The sequence below is a fragment of the Microtus oregoni genome, unplaced genomic scaffold (assembly GCF_018167655.1).
Source record: "Microtus oregoni isolate MIOR12 unplaced genomic scaffold, Mior012 000001F_ref0000356, whole genome shotgun sequence".
NCBI lineage: Eukaryota > Metazoa > Chordata > Mammalia > Rodentia > Cricetidae > Microtus > Microtus oregoni.
Genome location: NW_024543060.1, coordinates 9,820,196 through 9,843,789, shown reverse-complemented (window position 1 = coordinate 9,843,789; position 23,594 = coordinate 9,820,196). Strand labels below are relative to the sequence as shown.

The 23,594-nt window shown below is 51.4% G+C and overlaps 2 protein-coding genes across 2 annotated transcripts; one reads left to right on the top strand and one right to left on the bottom strand.

Moving 5' to 3' along the window:
- Positions 1 to 6,873: 6,873 nt before the first annotated feature.
- Lgi3 (leucine rich repeat LGI family member 3) lies at positions 6,874 to 13,787 on the bottom strand. The gene is made up of 8 exons (XM_041674055.1): positions 13,162 to 13,787; positions 12,279 to 12,350; positions 11,596 to 11,667; positions 11,201 to 11,272; positions 11,022 to 11,093; positions 10,024 to 10,193; positions 9,717 to 9,881; positions 6,874 to 8,915 (listed from the first exon to the last, which is right to left on the bottom strand). Exons 1-8 carry the CDS (start codon positions 13,365 to 13,367, stop codon positions 8,098 to 8,100), a joined length of 1,647 nt encoding a protein of 548 aa, XP_041529989.1. The 5' UTR covers positions 13,368 to 13,787; the 3' UTR covers positions 6,874 to 8,097.
- Sftpc (surfactant protein C) lies at positions 12,953 to 23,523 on the top strand. Its single transcript, XM_041674067.1, has 7 exons — positions 12,953 to 13,059; positions 20,355 to 20,443; positions 21,515 to 21,673; positions 22,229 to 22,351; positions 22,559 to 22,669; positions 23,004 to 23,154; positions 23,361 to 23,523. The coding sequence occupies exons 2-6, from the start codon at positions 20,402 to 20,404 to the stop codon at positions 23,142 to 23,144; spliced, it is 576 nt and encodes a 191-aa protein (XP_041530001.1). The 5' UTR covers positions 12,953 to 13,059; positions 20,355 to 20,401; the 3' UTR covers positions 23,145 to 23,154; positions 23,361 to 23,523.
- Positions 23,524 to 23,594: the final 71 nt, after the last annotated feature.

The window sequence follows — 23,594 nt, the reverse complement described above, 5'->3', positions numbered from 1 at the left end:
AAATTAAAGTGTGCATCACCTGCCCCCCTCCAATCTATTTTCAATAAAACGAGAATCTACACACACACACACACACACACACACACACACACACACAACCATGGCATCTGATTTGTGTTGGCCAACTGCTCCTGAGCACAGACCCTACCCTGGAGTTGTTGATTGACCCAGCCGCACTCCATTGGAGAAAGTGGGTTTCCCTCTCCCAGCAGGTGTCAATTTCCAATAGCTTCTTGGCTAGGGGCAGGACTTGGTACCCAGTCCCTTCTCTGTGCAGATATTTTGCCTGGCTAGAGCTTGTGTAGGTCTTATGCATGCTGCCACAGTCTCTGTGAGTTCGTACATGCATCTGCCCCATCGTGTCTGAAGAACACTGTTTCCTTGCAGGCATCCACCACCTCCGGTCATGACACCCTTCCTGTCCCTGCTTTTGCAGAGATCCCAGAGCTTTGACGGGAGAGCTGTGACATAGACATCCTATTTAGGACTGATTATTCCAGAGTCTCTCACCCTCTGCATGCTGTCCAACTGTGGGTCTCTGTCAACTGTCTACTGCAAGAAGACGCTTTTCTGATTTTACTCATGGTCTTAATCTTTGCAAAGATTCTTCTTCTTCTTCTTCTTTTTTTTTTTTAACATTTAAGAAATGTTCTCAGTGAAGTAAATGGCCCAATGTTACCCAGTGGTATTTAGTGCTGGCTAAATGTCTGGCACAGCCAATTTTCTTAGGACTCAGCAGCAGCCAGTGACGAGGGGCTCTGGGAGGGGACATGGGCCTGAAGAATAACCCTGATGGGGTGAGTACCCCTGCAAGAAGGGACAAAGCTACGCAGAAGAGAGACCGTGGGTTTTTTACATAGGGGTTTTCTTCCTGTGTGACACCTGCCTCCTGTGTCAGTTGTTCCTTCTGAAAACAGGGAGATCCGTGTGTCGTCGTCCCCCGGCCCCCCCACCTCTGCTGCCTTGAGGTAAGGGTGTAAGCCAAGCTACCCCAGGGCGTGGGGGTGGGAACACAAGCAGTTACTGCTTTTTATTAGAACACAGTTAACACCCACCCAACTATGAGGATGGAATTGGTAATGACGGGAGTCAGGGAAAGGAGGCTTCTTGGGAATAAACAAACACATGGTGATTATACAGTCTTAATTATTATCATCAATTTTATTGGTATTGCTGGATGTGGGAGCCGGTAATGAAACCTGCCCACAGGAGAAACTCCTTCATGCCTTCAGTCTCCCTTGTTCTGTTACGGAGAAACAAAAACACCAAGGCCGGAGAATATTCCAGACACTATCCATCTTGTGAGCTATTTTTTTTTCCGGACAGGGTCCTATGTAGTTTAGGTATGGCCTTGAACTTCTGATCTTCCTGCTTCTTCTTCCTAAGTGCTGATATGCAGGCATGTGTCACCATGTGTATCCATACAGTGCTAGGGTTTGAACCCAGGCTTCATGTGTACTAGGAAAGCACGAGACTGAGTCACATGCCCAGCATGCCAAATCAGATATATATGTATATTTTAATGTGTATGAGTGTTTGCTTGCATGTATGTTTGTAAACATGTATGCAGTGCCTGCGGATGTCAGAAGAGGGTGTTGGATCCCCCTGGAACTCTAGTTGCAGGTGACTGTGAGCCTCCATGTGGGTGATGGAAAGGCAACCAGCGCGCTTAACTGCTGAGCCATTTCTCTGGCCCTTTAGATCTGATTATTTAGGCAAAAGGTATCGTGTAAGGCCAGCTATGGTGGCACACTTCTTTAATCCCAGCACTCAGGAGGCAGAGACAGTGAGATCTCTGTGAGTTTGAAGCCAGCCTGGACTACACATCAAGTTTCAGGACAGTCAGGGCTACCTAATGAGATCCTGTCTCAGAAACATCAAACAAACAAACAAACAAACAAAAAGTACTGTGTTATCTCCTTGAAGGCAGAAAGATACAGCTGACAGAACCAATTTAGGAAGTGCACAGAGCTGTAAAAGAAGGAAGAGACACCCACCCGTCATAAGAGAAACCCATGTGAATCCAAATCCTTTGGTACATTCATTCACTGGGTGACTTCTAGAACATCCTCCCTGATTCTGGAATCACAGCCTCTTTGTGTGGTATAGACATGGGTGGGCATGTGTGTGTGTGTGTAGGCAGTGGTGGGCATGTGTGTGTGTGTGTAGGCAGTGGTGGGCATGTGTGTGTGTGTAGGCAGTGGTGGGCGTGTGCATGTGTGCAGAAGGATAGGTGTGGTATGTGTGTGGAGGCATGGGTGGGCATGTGTGTGTGTGTGCAGGATAGGTATGTGTGTGTGCAAAGGGCATGTGTGTGTGCAGAGGCATGGGTGTGTGTGTGTGTAAGGATAGGTGTGTGTGTGTGTGTGCAGAGGCATGTGTGTGTGTGTGTGTGTGTGTGTGTGTGTGTGTGTAGGCAGTGATGGGCGTGTGCATGTGTGCAGAAGGATAGGTGTGTGTGTGTGTGTGGAGGTATGGGTGGGCAAGTGTGTGTGTGTGTGTGTGTGTAGGCAGTGGTGGGCATGTGTGTGTGTGCAGAAGGATAGGTGTGGTATGTGTGTGGAGGCATGGGTGGGCATGTGTGTGTGTGTGCAGGATAGGTATGTGTGTGTGCAAAGGGCATGTGTGTGTGCAGAGGCATGGGTGTGTGTGTGTGTAAGGATAGGTGTGGGTGTGGGTGTTCAGAGGCATGTGTGTGTGTGTAAGGATAGGTGTGTGTGTGTGTGTGTGTGCAGAGACATGGGTGGGCATCTGCATGTGTACAGAAGGATAGATGTGAAAGAGTGTGTGGAGGTAGTGGTGGGCATGTGTGTGTGCAGAGGCATGGGTGTGTGTGTGTGTAAGGATAGGTGTGCGTGTGTGTGTGCAGAGGCATGGGTGGGCATGTGTGTGTGCAGACAGGAGCCTTGCAGAGGACAGCAGGATGTCTTTCCCAATTATTTCTCTCCATTTTTTGTGTAAGATAGGGCCTTACTATGTAGGCCTGTCTGGCCTAAAACTTACAGAGATCCCCCTAACTGCCTCATGAATGCGGGATTAACCCAGCTTCCACCCTTTTTTTGTTTGTTTTTTTTCAAGACAGGGTTTCTCTGTGTAGTCTTGGCTGTCCTGGAGCTTGTTCTGTAGACCAGGATGGCCTGGATCTCAGAGATCTGCCCGTCTCTGCCTCCAGAGTGTGCCTCAACACTTCCCAGCATATTTTTTGAGGTAAGGCCTCTCCTTGTTCCTAGAGCCCACTGTTTCAGCCAGGCTGGTTGGCTCATAAGTCCGGGAGAACATGGACACCCCAGGATCTGTCTCCACTCCTCCAGTTCTGGCATTGCCCTGATGTGCCTCCATGCCTGGCTTTTTGCACAGGTTTTAGGGACCCGGACTCAGATCTCCGTGTCTGTGCGACAGGCACTTTACCCACTCACTAACCCATCTCCCCAGGCCAACCCAAGCCATGTTTTGTGCAAGGCATGGTGGCACCCGCTTGTAAATCCACGCACTTAGGGGACCGAGACTAATTTCAAGGGTTCTCTGGACTACCTAGTGAAAGCCTATCTTAGAAGAAAGAAAAGAAAACCTGCTTCCCCTGGCTTGCATTGGCTGGAAAGAGGTGGCCTAGGCCCACTCTGAGCTCTCCCAGCTGGGACAGCCTCTCTCCCACGGAGACTCCTGGCCATAATGCCCGTGCTTGGGAGAACTAAAGGGCAGCGAGTCAGAGGTCTGATGCTAGGAATGGAGCTTCTCACAGAGGAGGGCGAGGCTGGCAGCCAATTGTCACCCTCCTTGGCTTTGACACAGTTAAGTGGCCTCTAGCTCTTATAGCCTTTGGTCCTGAGTTGTTGACACAGCCACCCAGTTACCCTGAGTTGCTAAGCAGCTCTATGGACCCATGGCTGATCCCCCAGGTGACCAGGCAGCCACGCCACAGAAAGCTGGGCATTCAAGGTTTGCTGGAGAGAATGTCTCTCTCCACCGAAGGGAGTGGCTTGTTAGGAGCGGTGTTTATCTTGCAGCTGGGCAACAGAAGGCCAAGGTGTCTGGGAGACTAAAACCATTTCCCTTGGCAACCTCAGTGGCCATGGGTAAGGGTGCATTTGATTCCCGTTTGAAAAAGGAGGACAGCGGTGGAGGAGGTAGCTGAGTTGGTATAGTGCTTGCCTGGGTATACATAGAGTCCTGGGTTCAATAGCCAGCACTATATAAAAATGCCAGGGTCCTATACAGCTGCAATCCCAGCATTTGGGAAGTGAAGGCAAGAGTCAGAATTCAGTTACCCTTGGCTACACAGTGAGTTTAAGGCCAGCCTTAGCTATATGAGACCATCTAAGGGAGGGAGGGAGGGAGAGAGGGAGGCAATCCCAGGATTAGGTAGAGAGGATTCACGGGTCCCCACTCTGCTAAGAGCACAGGAATGTGATTTGAGCAGATGGAAACCTAAACCTGTCCCATCAAGCTGTGGCCAAGGATAGTGGGGAGGGCCGGGTGCCTGAAGCCACAGACGGGAGGTAGTGTGCAGGGGTTCTGAGGGTGCAGCTAGTGGAGGAACCCCCACTCTCAGAGAGCACCTGTCACCAAGGGTTGCCTTTCTTTCACTCCCATGAACCCCGCTTCTTGGAGCCACTCCATCACAAATACAATCCTACGGATCAAATAGCTCATAATTATGCACCAGGTACATTCTTCAAAGGGACCGACAAGCATCCATCTGTGTCTAATGCATGTAAATCTCACGAGAGGTAAGCTGGACCTCGCAGGCACTCGTCTATCCCATGGTAGTTGGCCCTGTTGGCAAGGCATCATCAGACCCACTCTGAAGATGAGGAAACTGAGGCACACAGAGGCAAAGTAAAGTGACCGAACGCCATTTGCCACTTTTCCTCAGGAAGTGAACGGAAACAGGGCTCTACAAAGTAGGTTTGCTAATCTGCTTTGCCGGATTTGAGGTTCGGGGAAATAGCTGACACCAAGCAAAATGATAGAGCCCATGTCTGCGCATGTGTGGTCCAGACTGTGGCATTCAGAGTATGCTGATGATGCATGCTTTCAGACCTAGGTCCCTCCCCTTGGGACAGATCAGTGATATGTGGTACTCATGGGCATTGTGTGGTTTGAACAGGAACGGCCCCCAGAGGCTCATACATTTGAAGGTTTAGTCATCAGGGAATGGCACTGCTTGAGAAGGATGAGGGGGTGTGGCCTTGTCAGAGGAAATGTGTCACTAGGGGGTGGGCTTTTGAGGTTTCAGAAGCACAAGCCAGGCCCAGTGTCTCTTCCTTCCCCACTGCCTGCAGATCTGGATGTAGAACTCTCAGCTCCTTCTCCAGCATCGTGTCTGCCTGCATGGCACCACACTTCCCACCATGCTGATAAAGGACTAAACCTCTGAACTGTAAGCCAGCCCCAGTTAAGTGGGTTGTTTGTTTGTTTGTTTTGTTTTGTTTTAATAAGATTTGCCATGGTGTTCTGGTGGTGGTGGCACACACCTTTAATCCCAGCACTTAGGAGGCAGAGCATGCGGATTTCTGAGTTTGAGGCTAGCCTGATCTACAGAGTGAGTTCCAGGAAAGACTCCAAAGCTACACAAAGAAACTCCCTGTGTCTCGAAAAACAAACAAACAAAAAAAAAACAACACCCCAAACAAACAAACAAAAGGATTTGCCATGGTGTCATGTGTCTCTTCACAGCAACAGACACCCTAAGACAGACATACACATGACATGTGAGAGCTGAAAGGGGCCATAAAAAAACAGGTGCGAAGAAGGAAAAGGGAAGGGGTGTGTGTGTGTGTGTGTGTGTGTGTGTGTATGTTTGGGGAGGGGTCACACACTCCAGCACCCCACAGCTGGAGTTATTGTTATATCTACCATTTCTGCCCCTTTCCCTGTTTCTTTTCACATAAGATCCAGGGCTGGGTGGAAAGGAATGACAAAGAGGGAAGTCCCGCAATGGAGCAGGGCAGTTTTGCAGCACAGAGCTATGTGCCTTCCCCAAGATGCTCCACATTCCCCAGTGAGCCTGGTCATCGCTTTCGCCCTGTTCCTGCCTAATGCTCTCTTCCCCCTCTTACTCTGTAGTCTCAGAAATAGACAGAATGGCAGCAGGCAGGAAAGGGATGGATGCCGCTGCATCTGCTGGCACCAAGACCGGAGGAGCTCGATGTCAGGCACAAAGCCACGGGTTTGTTTTCAGAAGAGCAGGGAGCCAAAGCAGGCTCCTGGGTAGCAGATGACATAATGGAGAGATGTTTCAGGAAGGCTGGACCAGAAGGATCTAAGAAACAGGCTGGCAGGAGGGACCTGGAGACTATAGTAATGAGGACAGAGCTGGATAAAGGCTGTAGCGGGGTAAGGGGAAAAAAGAATGCTCATTTGGAAACCCTCAGAGATAGAGAATTGGTAGCTGGTTAAAAGTGGGAAGAAGAAGAAGGACCAAGATGTTACCTAGGACTCCAGGGTGCCTCAGCTTGGTGGGGGGGCCATGATAATGGCAGATATTTGCCCAGTGGGGAGTTCAGGGAGGAGATGGTAGAAGACAGGGTTGTTGAGGGCTGACCACGTCTTCGCTTTGTTGCTTAACGTCCTCCTGACAAAGGGACAGACCTAGGTCTTAGCAGGCGGCAGGCCTGTACTGCACTGGGCTGTGAGTCAGACCCAGGTGGAGGAGATTCATCACACTGCCCAACACCTGAATGGCAAATGGCATCACCATGAACTCCTGACCCTAGTGTCATCTGACCTTGTCAATACCCATTGCTCCGAGGGAAAGAAGCCAAGAGGAAGAGGACCTGGAAGCCGGTGAGGTCCCTGTGTGTAGCAGGAACAGGTACACAACCCTGGCTCTGCTCCTAATAACACACCCTGAGGACACCTGATAGCTAGCGGTAGGGTGGAACTTTTTATTTGAAGCAAGGGAATAGCATTGCCCCCAGGTGCCTCAAGGTGTCGGACCCAAGAAATCCTTTCAATCCGGCCATTTCCTGCTTCTGGGCCGCTGTTTCCAGTGGACAGCAGAGGGCAGCAGAAGCCTGATTCCCAGGCGCCCTTCTTGCCCCCTCATCCAGCCTCCACCGAGTCACACTTCCAGGGGCGTCTTCATGGGATGGAGAGGTGCCAGGGGCCCCAACATGTGCCTGGCACTCACACAAGTGGCTCGGGCACTCTCAGGAGCAGTCACAGTTCAGGGTCCACATCCCCAAGGTGGGGCCCGAGAGGAGATGGCCCCATCTTGAAAAAGCAATCGCTACCCAGGGAAAGCCTTCCCACCTCTGTCCAGGCGAGCTGGGACTGAGTCAGGGAAGAAAACTCTAGTGAGAAGCAAGGTATCCTGCACCACGAAGAACCCAATTGCTGTTGCCTCTGTTGCTGTTATTGCTTCAGGATGAAGGCGCTTTGTCCCCAGGAGGCCACGGCCATGCTTACTGTTATTATCATCAGCAGCCACATGGGGGGCACACTGGAGTGAGCGGAGGAGGTGTCGGTGCTGGAAGGCACCTTCCAAGTAGAGCGGCTAGGCTTAGCGACAGCAGGGAAGCCTGTTTTCTTAGCACCCAGTCTACACGTGTGCACACTCCCAGACATGTGCATATATAGAAAGAAGTGTGTGGCCCGGTATGCACAGGTATGTAACCCAGGATGTCCAACACTGTCCACGGGTGCATGCAAAAGGAGCATGGCGTGGGCACACCTGGAGAGAGGCTGCAACTGTGGATGCCAAACAGGCACACGGACACCTCGAGCATCCAAAGGAAAGGCCAGGGGGCAGAAGGCAAAGCCGAGAAGAAAAGGCCATGGTTCACCCATTCCTGCACCCGTTTGCGTGGCTCAGACACACTTAGCGAGGGAGCAGAGCATGGGGGCACTGTAGATAAGGATGTACGCATAGAGGAGAACCTGAACTCTGGGTGCCTGGTGCATACGTAGGTGTTGATTACAGTAATGGGGATGGCTTCCCGGGTCTGTGCCCAGGCCCACTTCTGTGTGTATGTGTGTGGGGGCACAGATATAGACCAGCCACATGTGACTTCGCTTGGAGCCACAAGTTGCTCACAGAGGTTTCCACCCATCTTACAGTGCCACCCTGAGGAACCCAAAGGACTCAACTTCCTTCTAGGCACTGAGATCCACCACGACATGTCGGTACACCAGTGTTTGTCCCTTGAAACTGGGGGCCAGGAGCAGCTGGGCATCTCCAGCAGGCATATAGCAGAAGGCCCGAGGAGCCTGTACGGCCAGCTCCTGGAACCGTACAAACTTCTGTCGGCCCTCGTCCCACTGGTAAATCTGTGTGAAAGAGAAGTCACTGCCCAGTGCCAGGTAGCGGTGGCCACCTACCAGGAAGGGCTGGAGGGCCAGCGAACCCCGGGAGGGGAGAGCCTGCACCTCAGAGAAACGGGTACCCTCCCAGCGCAGGATCTTGGAGTCACCGATGTAGCGACTAAGACACAGGTAGCTGTCGCGGCCAGCACGAAAGTGTTTCACGGCCTGGGCATCAGGCACCTGAGTCACCTCTCCCTGCGCCACAAACTGCTTCTGAGAACGACTCCACTGATAGATGACAGGGGCTTGAGAACTGCTGGACACTATCAGCCGCGGCTTGCCCTCACCGTCAACAAACTCCAGGTCAGTGTCGCGGTGCCAGGCGTGCAGGGCCTGGTGGGAATAGAAGCCATTCTGGTGCCAGCGGTAGAGGCTAGTGGCGCCTGCCTTGGAGCTGTCAGCCACGGCAAAGTACCAATCACCATCAATGCGGAAGGCTTCCAGGTCATTGGGCTTGCGCACGCGCTGGGGGTCGATGTCCTGCAGCTTGGTGAAACGTGTGGTGTTGGGGTCCCAGTGGTAAATGTACGAGCCACCAAACAGCTGGGCCACGATGACATAGAGCTGGCCGTCCACCACCATCGGCTTGCAGTGCACAGCTGAGGGGGCTGCCGGGACAGAGGCAGGTGGAATCAGTCAGCGTCAAATAGCTCCCCCCTTTCTCACCCAAATGAAAGATCAAAATCCAAACATGCCCCACAGCTGAGATCTGCTAAGAATCCCACTCCCAGCACAGCCCCACCCAGGACTCAGGGTCCATAATTGGTTTTGTTTATTTGTGGATTCAGGGAAGCCCTGGCTGACCTGGGCCTTATGATACAGACCAGTCTGGTCTTTAACTTGCAGTGATTTTCTTTCTCTACCTCCCAAGTGCTGGGATTACAAGTGTGAGCCATCATACCCAGCAAGCTTTGCTTTGTTTTGTTTGTATTTTCCCTCTGAGACAGGGTCTCGCTATATAGTCAAGTCTGGTTTTGAATTCTTCATATTTCCCCTTCACCTCTCAAACGCTGGGATTATCGGTTGAACCATCATTAGTCCAGGACTTTGTACGTGCTAGGTAAGCACTCTACCCACTGAGCTTCATCCCTAGCTCTCAGTATTGAATTTACTTTTTTTTTTTTTTGATGTGGAGTCTCTCTGGCTGACTTTGAACTTGTCCTGGATGACCTTGAACTCACAGAGACCCACCTTCTTTGCTTCCCAAGCACTGGAATTAAAGGCGTGCATTCTATCAATGCTATTTTGTAGCTACTGGCCTTTCTCAAACCCAGTAAAATTTTTAGGGGCAGAAAAAAGATGTCATCCATTCTTCTTCTTTTAGGAATTGACTGGAGCTGGACAAGAGAGCCTTCTGCCACCTTCCCCTGGATAGGCCCAGCACAGGCAGGTAGGTCACAGGCAGCTACCTGGAATTCTATCATAGTCTCGGAGCTGCCGTTCCACGTAGTCCCACTTCAGGATGGTGCAGGCGCTGGCACCCGGCTGGGCCAGTGCCAGATAGAGGTCGCTGGAGTAAAGGAAGGGTTCTGCTGACACCGCGGGGAAGGACAGAGTCTGGTAGAGGACGAAATCTACAGGGACAAGAGGCACAGGTGGGTGGGATCCACACAAAGGAAAAAGGCACTAGCCCGCTGGGCGGCAGCTGGGACCTGGCTACAAAAGCTGGGCGTGCCCAGCTGGGTGGCCTTCAGTCAGAGGCCGGGTCCATCCTACCAGTGGTGATGCAGTCGAACTCCCGAAGGGGCAAGTCTTGCACCTTGTGGTCCTGGAAGCGGGGCGGGCTGGCACAGTAGATGGGGGCCACAGTGGTGTTGGTGTGTGCCAGCCACTCCACCAGCCACTTCACCTTGCAGTCACAGTTAAGGGCATTGCCCCGGAGGTCTCTGGATTGGGAGGGAGGGACACAGAAGGGGAGAGCCTCAGCTGCTCTGCCCAGCAGCCTCCTTGGCCTTCAGAAACTGCTGGGAATGGCTCAGAGTCCCCACAGCACAGGCGTGGTCAAAGGCGTGCTGGCTGAGCCTAGGCCCTGTTTGCTTACCTACCTGACCAGGCGCCTTTTTTGTTTGTTTGTTTGTTTGTTTTTAAACTTGTAATTTAAATTTTGTGACTCTGGGGATTGGAGCCAGGGCCTTGCATACTCTAGGCAAGTGCTCCAAATCACCAGTGCTACTTTTACTTTCTAATCATAAGACAAAATTTTACTGCTTGTGATCCTCCTGCTCAGCCTCCTGAGTGTCTGAGATTACAGGCCTATAAAGTTGGTCCTGATAGCCAGGCACCTTTTGCATGGCCAACCTATCCCATTTCATGTTGCTTCCCTATTCCTCCAACCTTGACAGAATTCAGGAGCTTCTCTCTCTCTCTCTCTCTGTCTCTCTCTCTCTCTCTCTCTCTCTCTCTCTCTCTTATATAAATAATGGCAAATGACTGCAGACATGCTAGAGTTCTTTACTGTTAATTCAAATCAACCATACATTAAAAACAACACAAGTCTTCCATACATATCTAATATACATTTGAGGAGGACTATGGAGACTTGAAGAGCCACAATTTGGAAGGCTCTCAGCTATAGCTAACTACCCCATCTTCTCAAAGTCCCCAAACCTAACCCCCTTCCAGTCTCTGATCACCCTAATTCTGGCTCCCATTGTACACCCTCCAGTGGTATGCCCTCTGTGGCACTGTGGGAAGAGGCAGGATTTAAGCCTTACAAGTCACTCAGGATGTCCAGGGGACGAAAGATGTCTCTGGGCAGTGTCTGCAGGTTATTGTTGGCCAGTGAGCTGCAAGAAAGACCCCAGGGTCACCTAAAAACCATGACCAAGATCCAGGGAAATCCAGGGGACACACGGGTCCCAATCGCATGTGGGCACAGATATCAGGTACTCACAGGTGTGTCAAGGACTTGAGTCCTCGAAAGGTAAACTTGGAAAGTGCCCAGATGTCATTGTTCTCGATGAAGCTGGAGAAAATAAGAACCTGCCTTAGTTGCCGTTCAGAATCAAAGACCTCCCCCCGGCACTGATTTTCTTACATCTGAGGCCAGAGCCCAGCCCAGGAGCCAGAGATAGACTTCTATAGCGTGCAGTAACAGCACAGCAGTAGTGACAGGGTGTTAGGCATGGGTGAGATGGCCTTCTGCTCCATCCTGCTGTTGGGAGCCTCAAGGGCTCTTCCCTCCCATCCCACTCCAAGCTGCCTTCTCATTCACAGCACTTCCCCTCAGCCGGCTCAGGCCAGGGCTCCCTCCTTCTACCCTGCCGTTGACCCTTCCCTCCCACACACAGGTACTGCAGGTGCGACAGTCCTATGAAGGCATTGTCTCCAATGAGCGTGAACTTGTTGGAGTTGAGTAACCTGGGGAGACAAAGGTGGAATTAGAACTTGCAAGGGTGTGCCTGCTGCCCATGCCCACTGCCCCACTCTTGAGCTTCCTCAAGATCTGTCTGCCCTTCCTCCAAACCTCAGGACCCCCTGGACAGCAAGACCAGGTGTGAACTTGTTTTCCATATCACAAGCTCCCCGTTTGCTCCTGAATATGATGGGAGGCAATGCTGCCCTGGTAACTTGGCTCCTGGTCCACCTCCATAGCATCTCCTCTTCCTGTCTTCTCACCCTCTGGGCAACCCACTCTAGCCCTGGGCAGACAGCTGTCCACCATGCTTCCCAACCGCTGATCCCTGGAGTTATCTGTATCTAAGAGGACCCCCTCCCTTGAAGCACCCAGTCTTTGGCGCTGGCCCAAGCCCTTACACCCAATTCCCTGTGTTCTACATCCCACATTCTTGGCTTCTGTGTGCAGTTCCCCTGCTGCCTGGCCTCCTGACCCCAGGCCACTCCACCTTCTGCTGCATTTTCTAGCAGGGCATCTGCATTTTCAAACACTACGTCCACCTACTCTCCCACAAGCTCAGCATCTATCTGACTCTAGCACGTCCCCACCCGTCCTTCCACAAGGCCATCCATACAAGAACTGTAACAGTGGCAGGTGGGAGAAGGCTCCATCTTGGATCTCTGAGAACGCAGCATTCACCAGGGTCCTGCAAAGGAACATAGGAGTCAATACGGGGTAAGCATCTGAAGGACCTGTACTGGGCAACAGAGGTAGACAGGGCAGCCAATGGCTTCTGTTCTCAGCAGCCCTAGGCCCCACCTGTATCTGTCCTTCACTTCTCAACTCAATGCCCTCCTTCACCGTTTTTCTCCCCTGCTGCTTCCAGGAGCACCAGTGGCCCCAAGGCTCCCCTTCCCTCTCAGTCAACCAAGCAGGTTCCATTACCATCACCATTGCCATTATCCAACACCCACAACGTGTTGGTGCTGCTGAGGGATGGGGCAGATGTGGGACCTGGCAGCCTCTCCAGTCCCACAGGCAAGGGGCGGGGGCCGTGGGCCAGTTGCTGCAAGTGAGGCTGGCCCAGCTGTGTGCAGAACAGCAGACCCAGGGGCAGGAGTCTGGCCCGTGCCAAGATACCACGAGGGCCATCTCACTTGTCACCCCTCCCCCTAATGCCATCAGTCCTCCTGCTTTCTGCCCTTGGTGTGACCTCACAGGGAGGGGCCCACACGCTCCACGTAGTCACTCCCTCCAACCCACACTTAGTAGGTCTCATTACACTACTGGTGATGATTCATTCTTGGCCATGAACTCTGGTTTTCCCGAGCTATGGATGCTGTAAGATTACAGAGCTCTCTGCAGACTGGGGCCTGAAAGTCCCCAGTTAGGAGGAACCCCGGGGAGTGCTCCAGGTCTGTATCCTCTGAAAAGAGGAACAGGGTTTCTCTCTTCCAGAGCCCTCGGTGCCCTCCTTCCCTCCCCCCTCCCGCCCCCAAGGCTATGTACACACTCACAGGGAGATGACCTCTGAAGGCAGGTTCTTGGGCACTGCCTTAGAGTCCACGCAGAAGGCGGTGTCCCTGGTGCAGGAGCAGCTGGGTGGGCAGGGGGGCGTCTTAGGAGGCTTCTTGGCACTGGCTTGTAGCATTAGACAAAAACTCAGCGTAGACAGCACCAGTAGCCTGCGCCCAGGGCCCAGCCTGGCTCGTAGCCCGGCCATGCCTCCTACAGGGTCTCCCCTGTGCCGGCGCCCCGCTGCTCCCTGCAGGCTGCTCTGCTCCTCTCGGGAGCTTCCACCTCAGGGCTGCCGCAGCTCTGGGTGACCCGCACCCTAGGCGCCACCTATTCCTCCTGACCTCAAGCGCTGGCTGCAGTCCTTTCAGCTCGGAAGCGCTGCGCGGAACTGGGATTGCAACTACCGGCTGCCGGGGCTGGTGGACGCGGACTGCGGCGCGGGCGGCGGGGGCGCGCGCGGGGGCGGAGCGGGGAGGCCCAAGCCGGGCGCCCGCGGGAGAACAGCCAAAGGATGGAGTGGTAGCACCCGTCCGCAGCGTGCCCTACCAAGCCACCAGCCTCTATGTCTGATCTCCAGGGTTGTGTGTGTAGCGAGTGCATTTGTATGAGAATATGCCTGTGCACGGGTGCTCATGGATCTGTAGACCTACATGCACCTGTGTGGATGTCTTGGCTGTGAGGGGGCGTAGAATTCAGGGGTATGTCGCAAGTGACTCACGTACATCCAGGTTGGCATGAGAGATTGGGAGCTTGAGGGTGCGAGCGTGTTTGCAACAGCTGAGGAACAGAGTGTGCCCTTGTGCCTATGAGCTGAAAAGGGAAAGGTAGCCGCTGACTCTGGAGTAGGAAGTGTGGAATCCGGGAACGTTTCACACTTCATGACCGCAGTCCCATGGAGCTGGTAGCACCTTGGATGTGCTCCAGCTCAGGTCTTCGTTTTATCAACAAGGAAGCTGAGGCCACGAGAAAGGGAAAAGAAGCCAAACTCCGTATCTCTACCGTGTACTTGACATGGTTAATTGGCTGGCCCTTTGATGGGAAGGGACATTAATTTCCTTCTACAGATAAGGAAAGTGTAGCCTTAGGTTCAGAACTCCAACTTCAAGTTCACAACAACCCTTCTCCATCAGTGCCCTTCAAAGGGAAACTTTAGAAGTCCAAACTCCTTGAGAACCTTCCACAGAGTCTTGAGGTCAACACACTCTACCTAAGAAGGACATTATTTGTCTTTTTCACTTGCATGCTGTCATAAAAACACTCTGGAATTTTCCAAAGCTATATGGCAAGTCTTTTATGAAACCTCAGACGAAAGGGATTTGCAAAAATATAACAGCAACACTTCTTTCTACAGCTATTTTTGTTTAAAAAGGCAAAGGCATATGGGTTGGCAAGACAGCCACCCCAGCAAGTTGTCACCAAGCCCAATGACCTGAGTTCAATCCCAAGGGCCCCCACAGGCGAATAAGAAAACTAAATTGTGAAAGTTGTCCTCTGATCGCCACATGCATGCCAAGGCATGATAATAATAAATAATAAATGCAATAAGTACATCCCTAAATAAATAATAAATGCAATAAATTTTGTTAAAGATGTAGATGCCTGGGAATATGATTCAGTGGGAGCATGTACAAGGCCCTGGGTTCGAGCCCCCAGCATGGGGTTGGGGCTGTCGTTCAGTTCTTAGTGTTTGGTATTAATGGGGTTCATTCTCCAGACCCACATTTTTTTTTTTTTTCGAAACAGGGTTTCTCCGTGGCTTTTGGTTCCTGTCCTGGAACTAGCTCTTGTAGACCAGGCTGGCCTCGAACTCCCAGAGATCCGCCTGCCTCTGCCTCCCAAGTGCTGGGATTAAAGGCGTGCGCCACCACCGCCCGGCCAGACCCACATTTTTTAAGGGTATAAAGATGTACGGCTATAATCCCAGCACTTGGCAGGTAGGAAAAAGAGAATTTCAAGGTTATTTTCAGCTCTATATCATGTTTGAGCTTAGCCTGGGATACTTGGGACTTTGTCTCAAAAACAAAACAAAGAGGTATGTGAGCCAATCAGGTATAGTAGTGCATGCCTGTATCCAAACACGCTAGAGAAGTGGTTCTCAATCTTCCTAATGATGCAACCCTTTAATACAGTTTCTCATGTTGTAGTGACCCCCAACCATAAAATTATTTTTGTTGCTACCTCATAACTATAATTTTGCTACTGTTTTTGAATCATAATGCAAATATCTGATACGCAGGATATCTGATATGTGACCCCTGTGAAAGTGTCCTTTGATCCCCAAGGGGGTCTCAACCCATAGGTTGAGAACAGCTGCTCTAGAGGGAGGCTAAGGGCAAGAAGATCAAGAGTTCAAAGCCAACCTGGCCATATAGGGAGACCTCATCTAAGAAAAAAAGGCATCTTCTCAAGCTGGCCTGCTTTCACCATCAGGGGAAATCCCTGCTCTGAGTTAAAGTCCCCCAGGCTGTTCCTTCAGACTGAGATACTTCTGCTTTTTGACTCCCACTGGCCTCTGCTGGTCCAGCTGTCCATCTGCCTTGTGCATGCCAGCTTGAGGGAAAGGAGCAAGGAGGGGTAGGGAGGTTGGCTGGGGCAGCTGGACAGCCATCCCCACTCGTCCCTGGCACGGCTTTGCCCAACACACAAAGGCCAGAGTGAATCTTGTCCTGGACCGTGCAGCTGAGGGGCTGGGAGCGGGAAAGGGATAGTGGCCACTGTGAGGCTTTCCACTACCCGAGGGCAACCCAGAGACGAGGGGGAGGAGTCTGGATCCTAGGCTTAGTCAGTGAAAGGCTCCTGTGGATGAAGTAGAAGATACTGATGACGACTGGCCTTCTATACCCATGAAGTCATTGGCATGTCAGGACAGCTTAGCGGGGGGACGAGACAGGTGGCAGCAGTCCCGTTTTAGAGATGAACACAGTAAAGTCTAGAAAACAGTACTTCCTGTGGGTTCCAGAGCTTCTAGGGAAAACACAGACCTCATGTACCGAAGGACTTACAGAAGGAACCTGCTTGTGTTGGCTAACAGTATTTTTTTTTTGTTTTTGTTTTTTTGAGACAGGGTTTCCAGGGTTTCTCTGTAGCTTTGGAGCCTGTCCTGGAACTAGCTCTTGTAGACCAGGCTGGCCTCGAACTCACAGAGATCCACCTGCCTCTGCCTCCTGAGTTTAAAGGCGTGCGCCACCACCACCCGGCTTTGCCTAACAGTCTTATGGTTGCATATGATCACATATGGGCTGTGTGCTTGCTCCTTGCCCTGTGACAGGTTCACAGAAACACAAAGAAAACATATTCACTTCTCTCCGTTTGGGAAGACAGGGTGACAGCCTTCCTCCCAGCTTTTATAGCTGACACCAGTTAACATGGTGTGTACTGAATGGCAGGTAAGTTGTGTCGGGGGTGGTGGCAGTAAAAGGATTTCAGAGTCGGGGCGAGGATGGAGGGGTCACAGAGCAGGTGCCGTTGACTTTTCGGCTTTCTAGGAAGAGTGGTATCCACCGTAAGGACTAGCATCAGTGAACGCAAATAAAGAAGGCTGTACAGGCTGCACCCCAGGGCTGGTCTGGGGAGCAAGGTTGAGGGCTGTGTCTGCCTAGCTGAAGAGACACCTTCCCTCCTTCCCCAATCCCTCTCTCCCCATCATCCTCCCTTCTTTCCAAGGAACCCAAGACCCCTACTAGGAATTGAAAAAAATCTGCAATTCACTCAGGGAAGTTGGCCAGCAGCTTTTCCCAGACCCCAAACTGACAAAACCAAGTTGTTACTCTTGTTTTCAAGTCATAATGCTGTGAGAACCCAGCCTAAGGGCAGCCTGCAGGGGAGACTGAGGACCTGGGGGAACACAGAGCTCTTCTCTCCACACTTAGTGATGATAGCAAGCCCCAACTGTAGCTCCTGTTCAGAATAAGTACCACAAGTAGACACTGTGCTTCCTCACATGCCCACAGGGACCCCGAGATGCCCGCAGTTCTTCTTGGCTCTCCTGCTGCCCTGCTGCCCACCTGGCTCAGGCCCAGTGTGTGTGAGTCAGACATCAATCACAAGGTTTCCAGGACAACCCAGGGTAGGAGTGGGAGCCTGGGGGGAATGGGCAGGGAGGTTGGTAGTGCAGGCAGGCGTCTTTTACATCTGTGACCTGCACACCACCAAGGGGAGAGCACACTGGCTTTCCCCTCCTTTCCTTCCCTCGGCCCTCCCCTTCTACTCACTCTAAGACCCTTTGCTGGGCCCTGGGAGGCTTAGGCAAATATTTAAGGAGGTAGTTAGAGGGGCGCGGAGGATGGTGGGAGCAAACATTTCCTTCCTTTTCTCTCCACTAAATGTCTCAGGAGCTCTCATTTCAGATGCCATGCAGTTGTACAACCTTGAGAGGAGGTCCTTCAGCTGGAGAGGGAACCCTTGGGGGACAGGGGAGGTTGTCAGGGCTGGAGAGAAGGGGGCCAGCTCATGATCAAAGGGAAGGGCAAGGTGCTAAGGAGCCTGGGGCCTGGGCTAGGAAGCTGGCTGACCTTTCAAAGTCCCATAAGGCTGGCTCTCTGCATCTCTAGGTTTGGTCTTCACCAATTCGACAGTAGATGGAGCTGAGCATGGTGGCTCATGGCTGTAATCTTGCCCTCAGGAAGTGAAGCCAAGAGGATCGCCACCAGTTCCCGGCCAACCTGAGCAGAAAATAAGGCTGTCTCAAAATAAAAACAAGGGACTGGAGAGATGGCTCTTGCAGAGGATCAGAGTTCAATCCCCCACACCCAAGTAAGGCAGTTTACAAAGGTCCGTGACTCCACCTCCAGGGAATCCGACTCTTCCTATGGCCTCCACAGGCCCTGCATGCACGTGGTGCATAGATGCACATGCAAGTGAAACATAAATCTCAAAAACAATTTCTTTGGAAAGATTTAAATTGTTTTTCCATATTTGTAGTTTTGATACTGTATGTATGTTTTCAAGGCTGATCATTTGGCACTGGAAAACAAATTAGTGTGTCCTTCTCCGGAGAATGCCATCTCTCTGACTGCCCCCCAGCTTTCCTCGGTTGCCCATAGCTTTTTGTATAGGATTTAGGCCTTGTGGGCTTTCCCCATCCCGTTTGGTGCATCTGTTGGTGGCACCCTTGTTTAACTCACGTTTGGGTGGTGATGTTGGTGAGACTTGATGTGTGTAGCTTTTGGAATTACTGGGAAACAAAGTCAAAGCCTCACAGCAAACTCCCTGCTCCTGATTCTATGATTCTTTCTTGTTGGGGGGGGGGTCTAAAGTCAAATTAAAGAGTTGTTGGTTACTCAAAGGCATTTTTTATTTTATTTCTTTTTTTTTTTTTTTGGATTTTCGAGACAGGGTTTCTCTGTAGCTTTTTGGTTCCTGTCCTGAAACTAGCTCTTGTAGACCAGGCTGGCCTCGAACTCACAGAGATCCGCCTGCCTCTGCTTCCCGAGTGCTGGGATTAAAGGCGTGCGCCACCACCGCCCGGTCTCAAAGGCATTTTTTAAAGCATACACGAGAGTATGCAAGTGTGTGTAACTTCTTTAGTCTATTTTGTACAAGGGACTTGCACACCTGTGGGTTTGCTGTGTCCAAGAGGAGTCCTGCAAGCAATCTGGGAGACAGAAGGGGCAGCTGTGTAGGAGAACAAGAGTGTCAGGTCACAATACAGGGAAGTGCTGGGCTCTGGCTTACACACTGGTAAAAGTTAAGAGGTGCAAAGGTGTTTCAAGACCACCTGACCAACAACTGAAAGGGAATTTGAGGGTTAGAGAGAAGGCTCAGTAGTTATGAGCATTGGCTATTCTTCCACATGGAGGCTCACAACTGCCTGTGATTCCAACTCCAAAAGATTCAATGTCCTTTTCTGGCCTCTGTGACACCAGGCTTGCAGGTAGTGCACAGGTAAACATGCAGGCAAAAATAAAATAAAGATGAATAAATCTTTAAAGGGAAATTGAAGGCATATAGCCAAGGCCAAGTTGAAAGGGTACAGCCAATCCTAAGTCACTGGTAGATATGACTTAGTACCCTAGGAACAGGAGAGAGAATTTGGGGGAAGAGAGAAGGCAAGGAGAGGGGAGAAGGAGGAAGTCATGAAAGTGAATGAGATTTGGTTAAACCACATCGGGCACATTTAGAAGATATAAAAAGGAGATTGGAATGGCAGATAGAGTGGTAGAAGGGCAGAGGTGGCTGATTGGGATCACACTCAGTCCTGTGCAAGGTCATCTCGGCTTAAGAAAATGCCAGGGGCTAGGATCGTAGTTCAGTGGTAAAAGGCTTCCTAAACATACTCACATGATCCTAAGTTTGATCCTCAGCAATGGAAGGCAAAGAGTAAGGCCTGGAATAAGCCCTCAGAGTGTTCAACTTGCAGACAAGCCTTGTGCAAAAACAGGACTCATCAGCCGGGCGGTGGTGGCGCACGCCTTTAATCCCAGCACTCAGGAGGCAGAGGCAGGAGGATCTTTGTGAGTTCGAGGCCAGTCTGGTCTACAAGAGCTAGTTCCAGGACAGGCACCAAAAAACTACAGAGAAACCCTGTCTCGAAAATAAAAAACAAACAAACAAACAAAAAACAGGACTCATCACCCATGGAATCACCTATGGGGAAGAGTTTCCCAGCAGCGGGGACGGGGTTACCAGAATGAGGAAAATGACTGGAGCAAATCCGAGGTTAGGGAAAGCCTGCATGGGAGGTTGGGTAAAGAGGAATCCAACCCTGTCTAAGAAAGCACACTAATGGACCCCCCAGCTGCTGTCCCAGATCTTGTTCCCCTGGTAGGCACTAGTCTAGTAGATCTAGATCTTAGGTAGATCTAAGTGGAGCTAGAGTCTGAGCCGGTGGAAAGGGATGGCCAGATTTTTGGCTACGGCAGGAAAGGTTTGGCTTGTCAAAAGAAGAGAAGCCACAGGGCTGCAGGGGCAGGTGCCAGCAAGAGAGGCAGACATGCCAGAAAGACACCCACGGTGAGAGGAGCAGGTGGCCTGAGGGTGAGTTTGCTCACCTCACCCAGGTTTGCTCTTGTTGGGGCCAAGAGGATTCATGTGCCTAGGCCAAGGGCCCTTGGGGGCTCTTGCAGCTGGCTTATCAGGGCCAAGGCTCTGAAAAGCCAGGAACAAACAAGCTTCAAAGCCAAGGACTTGGCTGGCAGGCAGGAGACCCAGTCCTTCACCTCTGTCCTCTCTCTCTCTCTGATGATATATATAGGACACCAGTCACACCAGAGAGATGAGAAGGGGAGAGAGCCTACAAAAATGGACGTGGGTAGCAAAGAGGTCTTGATGGAGAGTCCACCGGTGAGTGTGTGTGTGTGTGTGTGTGTGTGTGTATGTACAGAGTGTACTGGGCTTGCCTGTTCCATCCTCGATAGGCTTTTTTCATCTTCTAGACTCATATAGTCAATTAGTTTGGGATTGATCATTAAAAGTCCCTGGCAGAGACAGGCATGGTAGCCATGAATTCCTGTATAAAGGGGTTGAGAGTCACCAGAGGGCTCAATAGAAAGGCCTGTGAAGAACGGTGATAGAGTCACCAAGTAACCAGGAGATCACAGGAAGCATCACAGAGAAAATGGCACGTGAGGCTGGGATGTAGACCAGTGGGGTAGAGGGCCTTGCAAACACGGGTCCTGGGTTCAGTCCCCAGGACCACACAGGCATGGGATGCACGCCATTTGGGAGTGTAAGCAAGGTAATCATTCAGGGTCATCTTTAGATATGTAAGGAACTGGAAGGCAGCCTGGGTCAAAGATATGATCTCAATAAATAAATAAATAAAATAGAAAGAAAGAAAGAAAGAAAGAAAGAAAGAAGGAGAAATGGTTCCGCAGATAGGAGGGCTTGGTACCAAATGTGATGGCCTGGGTTTAATCTTTGGACCTCATATGATGGAAGGAGAGACATTGTCTCTGCGTTTCACACACACACACACACACAAATGTAAGAATATAAAGATGATACATGCACTGACTAGGAAGAATATATAGGCACTCACCAGGCAGAGGAGGAAGGAACAGAAAGAAAAAAGGGAGGCTACATAAAGGTGTGGAGATGGTGCCCCCTGGATCCTTGGAGGGAACAAAAAGCTGGCTATGTCTGAGGTGCCAGGAGCCTTGGGAAAACAGAAGACGGAACTGCTAAGTGGTTCTTTTGGCTCCTTCCAAATCTAGATTTTACTTCTAACTTTCTAAGTATCTTTTGGTTTGTTAGAATCCAACCACCTTCCCCAAAGCCTTCTGTGATCTCCCTAGCCCTTCTCTGCATAGTCATAGCCTAACGGGGCATGAGAGGGTGTTTGGTTTGTACAGGGAGAGGAGTGAGCATCCTCTCAACTGCCTGCTTGTCTCTCTGCTTCCCCCACTTCCTCAGGATTACTCAGCAGGTCCCAGGAGCCAGTTCCGCATCCCCTGTTGCCCCGTGCATCTCAAACGCCTTCTCATCGTGGTTGTGGTGGTGGTCCTTGTTGTCGTGGTGATTGTAGGGGCCCTGCTTATGGGCCTTCACATGAGTCAGAAACATACCGAAATGGTGAGCAGGCCTGGGCTGGCCATGTCAGACAGCGGGTTGGGTGAGATGGGCAGCTGCTGGAGAGGAGGAGAAGGGAGTGGGCAAACAAGGGCATAGCTTGGGTGACACAAGCAGAGATGGGGTAGCAGTCCAGCATAGATGGTTTTCCTCCAGTCCCTGGCTTGCAGTGTGATAACCACCAGTCTCTGCAACACATGCTATGTTTAGCGCCTTTCTTTTTTTTTTTTTTTTTTTTTTTTTTTGGTTTTTTCGAGACAGGGTTTCTCTGTGGCTTTGGAGCCTCTCCTGGAACTAGCTCTGTAGACCAGGCTGGTCTCGAACTCACAGAGATCCGCCTACCTCTGCCTCCCGAGTGCTGGGATTAAAGGCGTGCGCCACCACCGCCCGGCTTTAGCGCCTTTCTTAGATCTCAGAAAAGGAGAAATTGTATTTGAACAGAGGGCTCGTTCTGGAAAGATATGGGTACCAAGAGGCTGGGCTCAGGGCAGATATGGGTACCAAGAGGCTGAGAGAAGAAGGAGGAATGCCAGGCGGCACTCTGACACATCTCCCTAGGTCCTTGAGATGAGCATTGGAGCACCGGAAGCGCAGAAGCGCCTAGCCCTGAGTGAGCACATGGACACCATTGCCACCTTCTCCGTTGGTCCCACTGGCATTGTTGTGTATGACTACCAGCGGGTGAGTGTGCCTGAGGGACTACTATGAATTTACTGGAACTGCCCAGTCATACCACCTTTCCCAGAGGTCTCTCCCCATTCTGTGCCTGGATGCCTCCCCTTGGATGCTCGAATCATTGACTTGTACGTGTCTCCCATGGCCATTCGGGGTTGGGGAGTAAGCAAGGCAAGGGACCTTCGTGAATGACCTCCAGTGTTACATGCCTAGCTCGTGACTGCCTATAAGCCAGCTCCGGGAACCTACTGCTACATCATGAAGATGGCTCCAGAGAGCATCCCCAGTCTCGAGGCTTTTACTAGAAAATTCCAGAACTTCCAGGTGGGTATGTGAGTGAAGGGAGTGAGCTGTCTCCCTCCAAAGGCTGGGGAGAGAGATATTTAAAATGATGGCGAGTGCTATCTGTACGGCATTGATTCCCCTGGGCCAGCTGTATTCTTGCTACAGTCACCTGCATCACACCTTCCCCAGCTGTCAGCTGGCCTGCCACTAACTTGGTGGCCTTGGCTGAGCTAAGACACCACCTATGGGCCTTTGGTTCCAGCCCAGTTCCTTTGTATTGGTGAGGAAACTGAGCCTCAGAGAGTTGGCCTGGCCAGCCTAGTATCCCACAGTAAGGACCACAGGTGAGATTAAACATAAGTGCCCTTCCCAGGCCAAGCCCTCAGCAACCACCTCGAAGCTGGACGGGGAGGAAGGGCGTGATACGGGTTCCGAGACTTCCGGGAGAGACCTGACTTTCCTAGGCCTTGCTGTGAGCACCTTGTGTGGAGAGCTACCACTGTACTATATCTAGGACTCCTCAGGTGAGCAGCAGTTCCTTTCAGGATGCCGGAGAAACACTGGGAGGGCTTGGGCTGCCTGCATTGTCAGCAGAATAGGGATCTCTAGAAGTCAGTGATCTGGGGCGCTCAGGATAGCAAGCTCACAGACACAGCCCACATTGGAATCAAGCGGATGGCTCCTCAGTCCCCCTCCTTCACGTGATAAACGTCAGTTCTTTGCTTCACAGGGTCGGTGGCCTCATCGGAACAGGAAAGACCGGCAGCAAAGGGTCTTTTGCAGACAAGCAGGAAGCTGCTCCTGTTCATGCCCGACAGGAGAGGGTAGAAGCCGGTAGAGGAAAGGTGTCTCCTACCCGGCCAGGGGGCTCCTACCACAAAACAATAAAGCAACCTGACTGAAAAACAAAGGGTGACATTTCTTTTCTTTCCCAGTTTTTCAGCTCCGTTCCTAACGGGAGCCG

Excerpts from the sequence above, each read along its gene's own strand:
- Sftpc (XM_041674067.1), top strand. The coding sequence starts at position 20,402 with ATGGACGTGGGTAGCAAAGAGGTCTTGATGGAGAGTCCACCG. Across the intron at positions 20,444-21,514 it reads TCTTGATGGAGAGTCCACCG|GATTACTCAGCAGGTCCCAG; the intron begins GTGAGTGTGTGT and ends CCACTTCCTCAG. Across the intron at positions 21,674-22,228 it reads GTCAGAAACATACCGAAATG|GTCCTTGAGATGAGCATTGG; the intron begins GTGAGCAGGCCT and ends ACATCTCCCTAG.
- Lgi3 (XM_041674055.1), bottom strand. The coding sequence starts at position 13,367 with ATGGCCGGGCTACGAGCCAGGCTGGGCCCTGGGCGCAGGCTACTGGTG. Across the intron at positions 10,194-11,021 it reads CTGGACATCCTGAGTGACTT|AGACCTCCGGGGCAATGCCC; the intron begins GTAAGGCTTAAA and ends CTCCCAATCCAG. Across the intron at positions 9,882-10,023 it reads GTTCGACTGCATCACCACTG|ATTTCGTCCTCTACCAGACT; the intron begins GTAGGATGGACC and ends TTGTCCCTGTAG.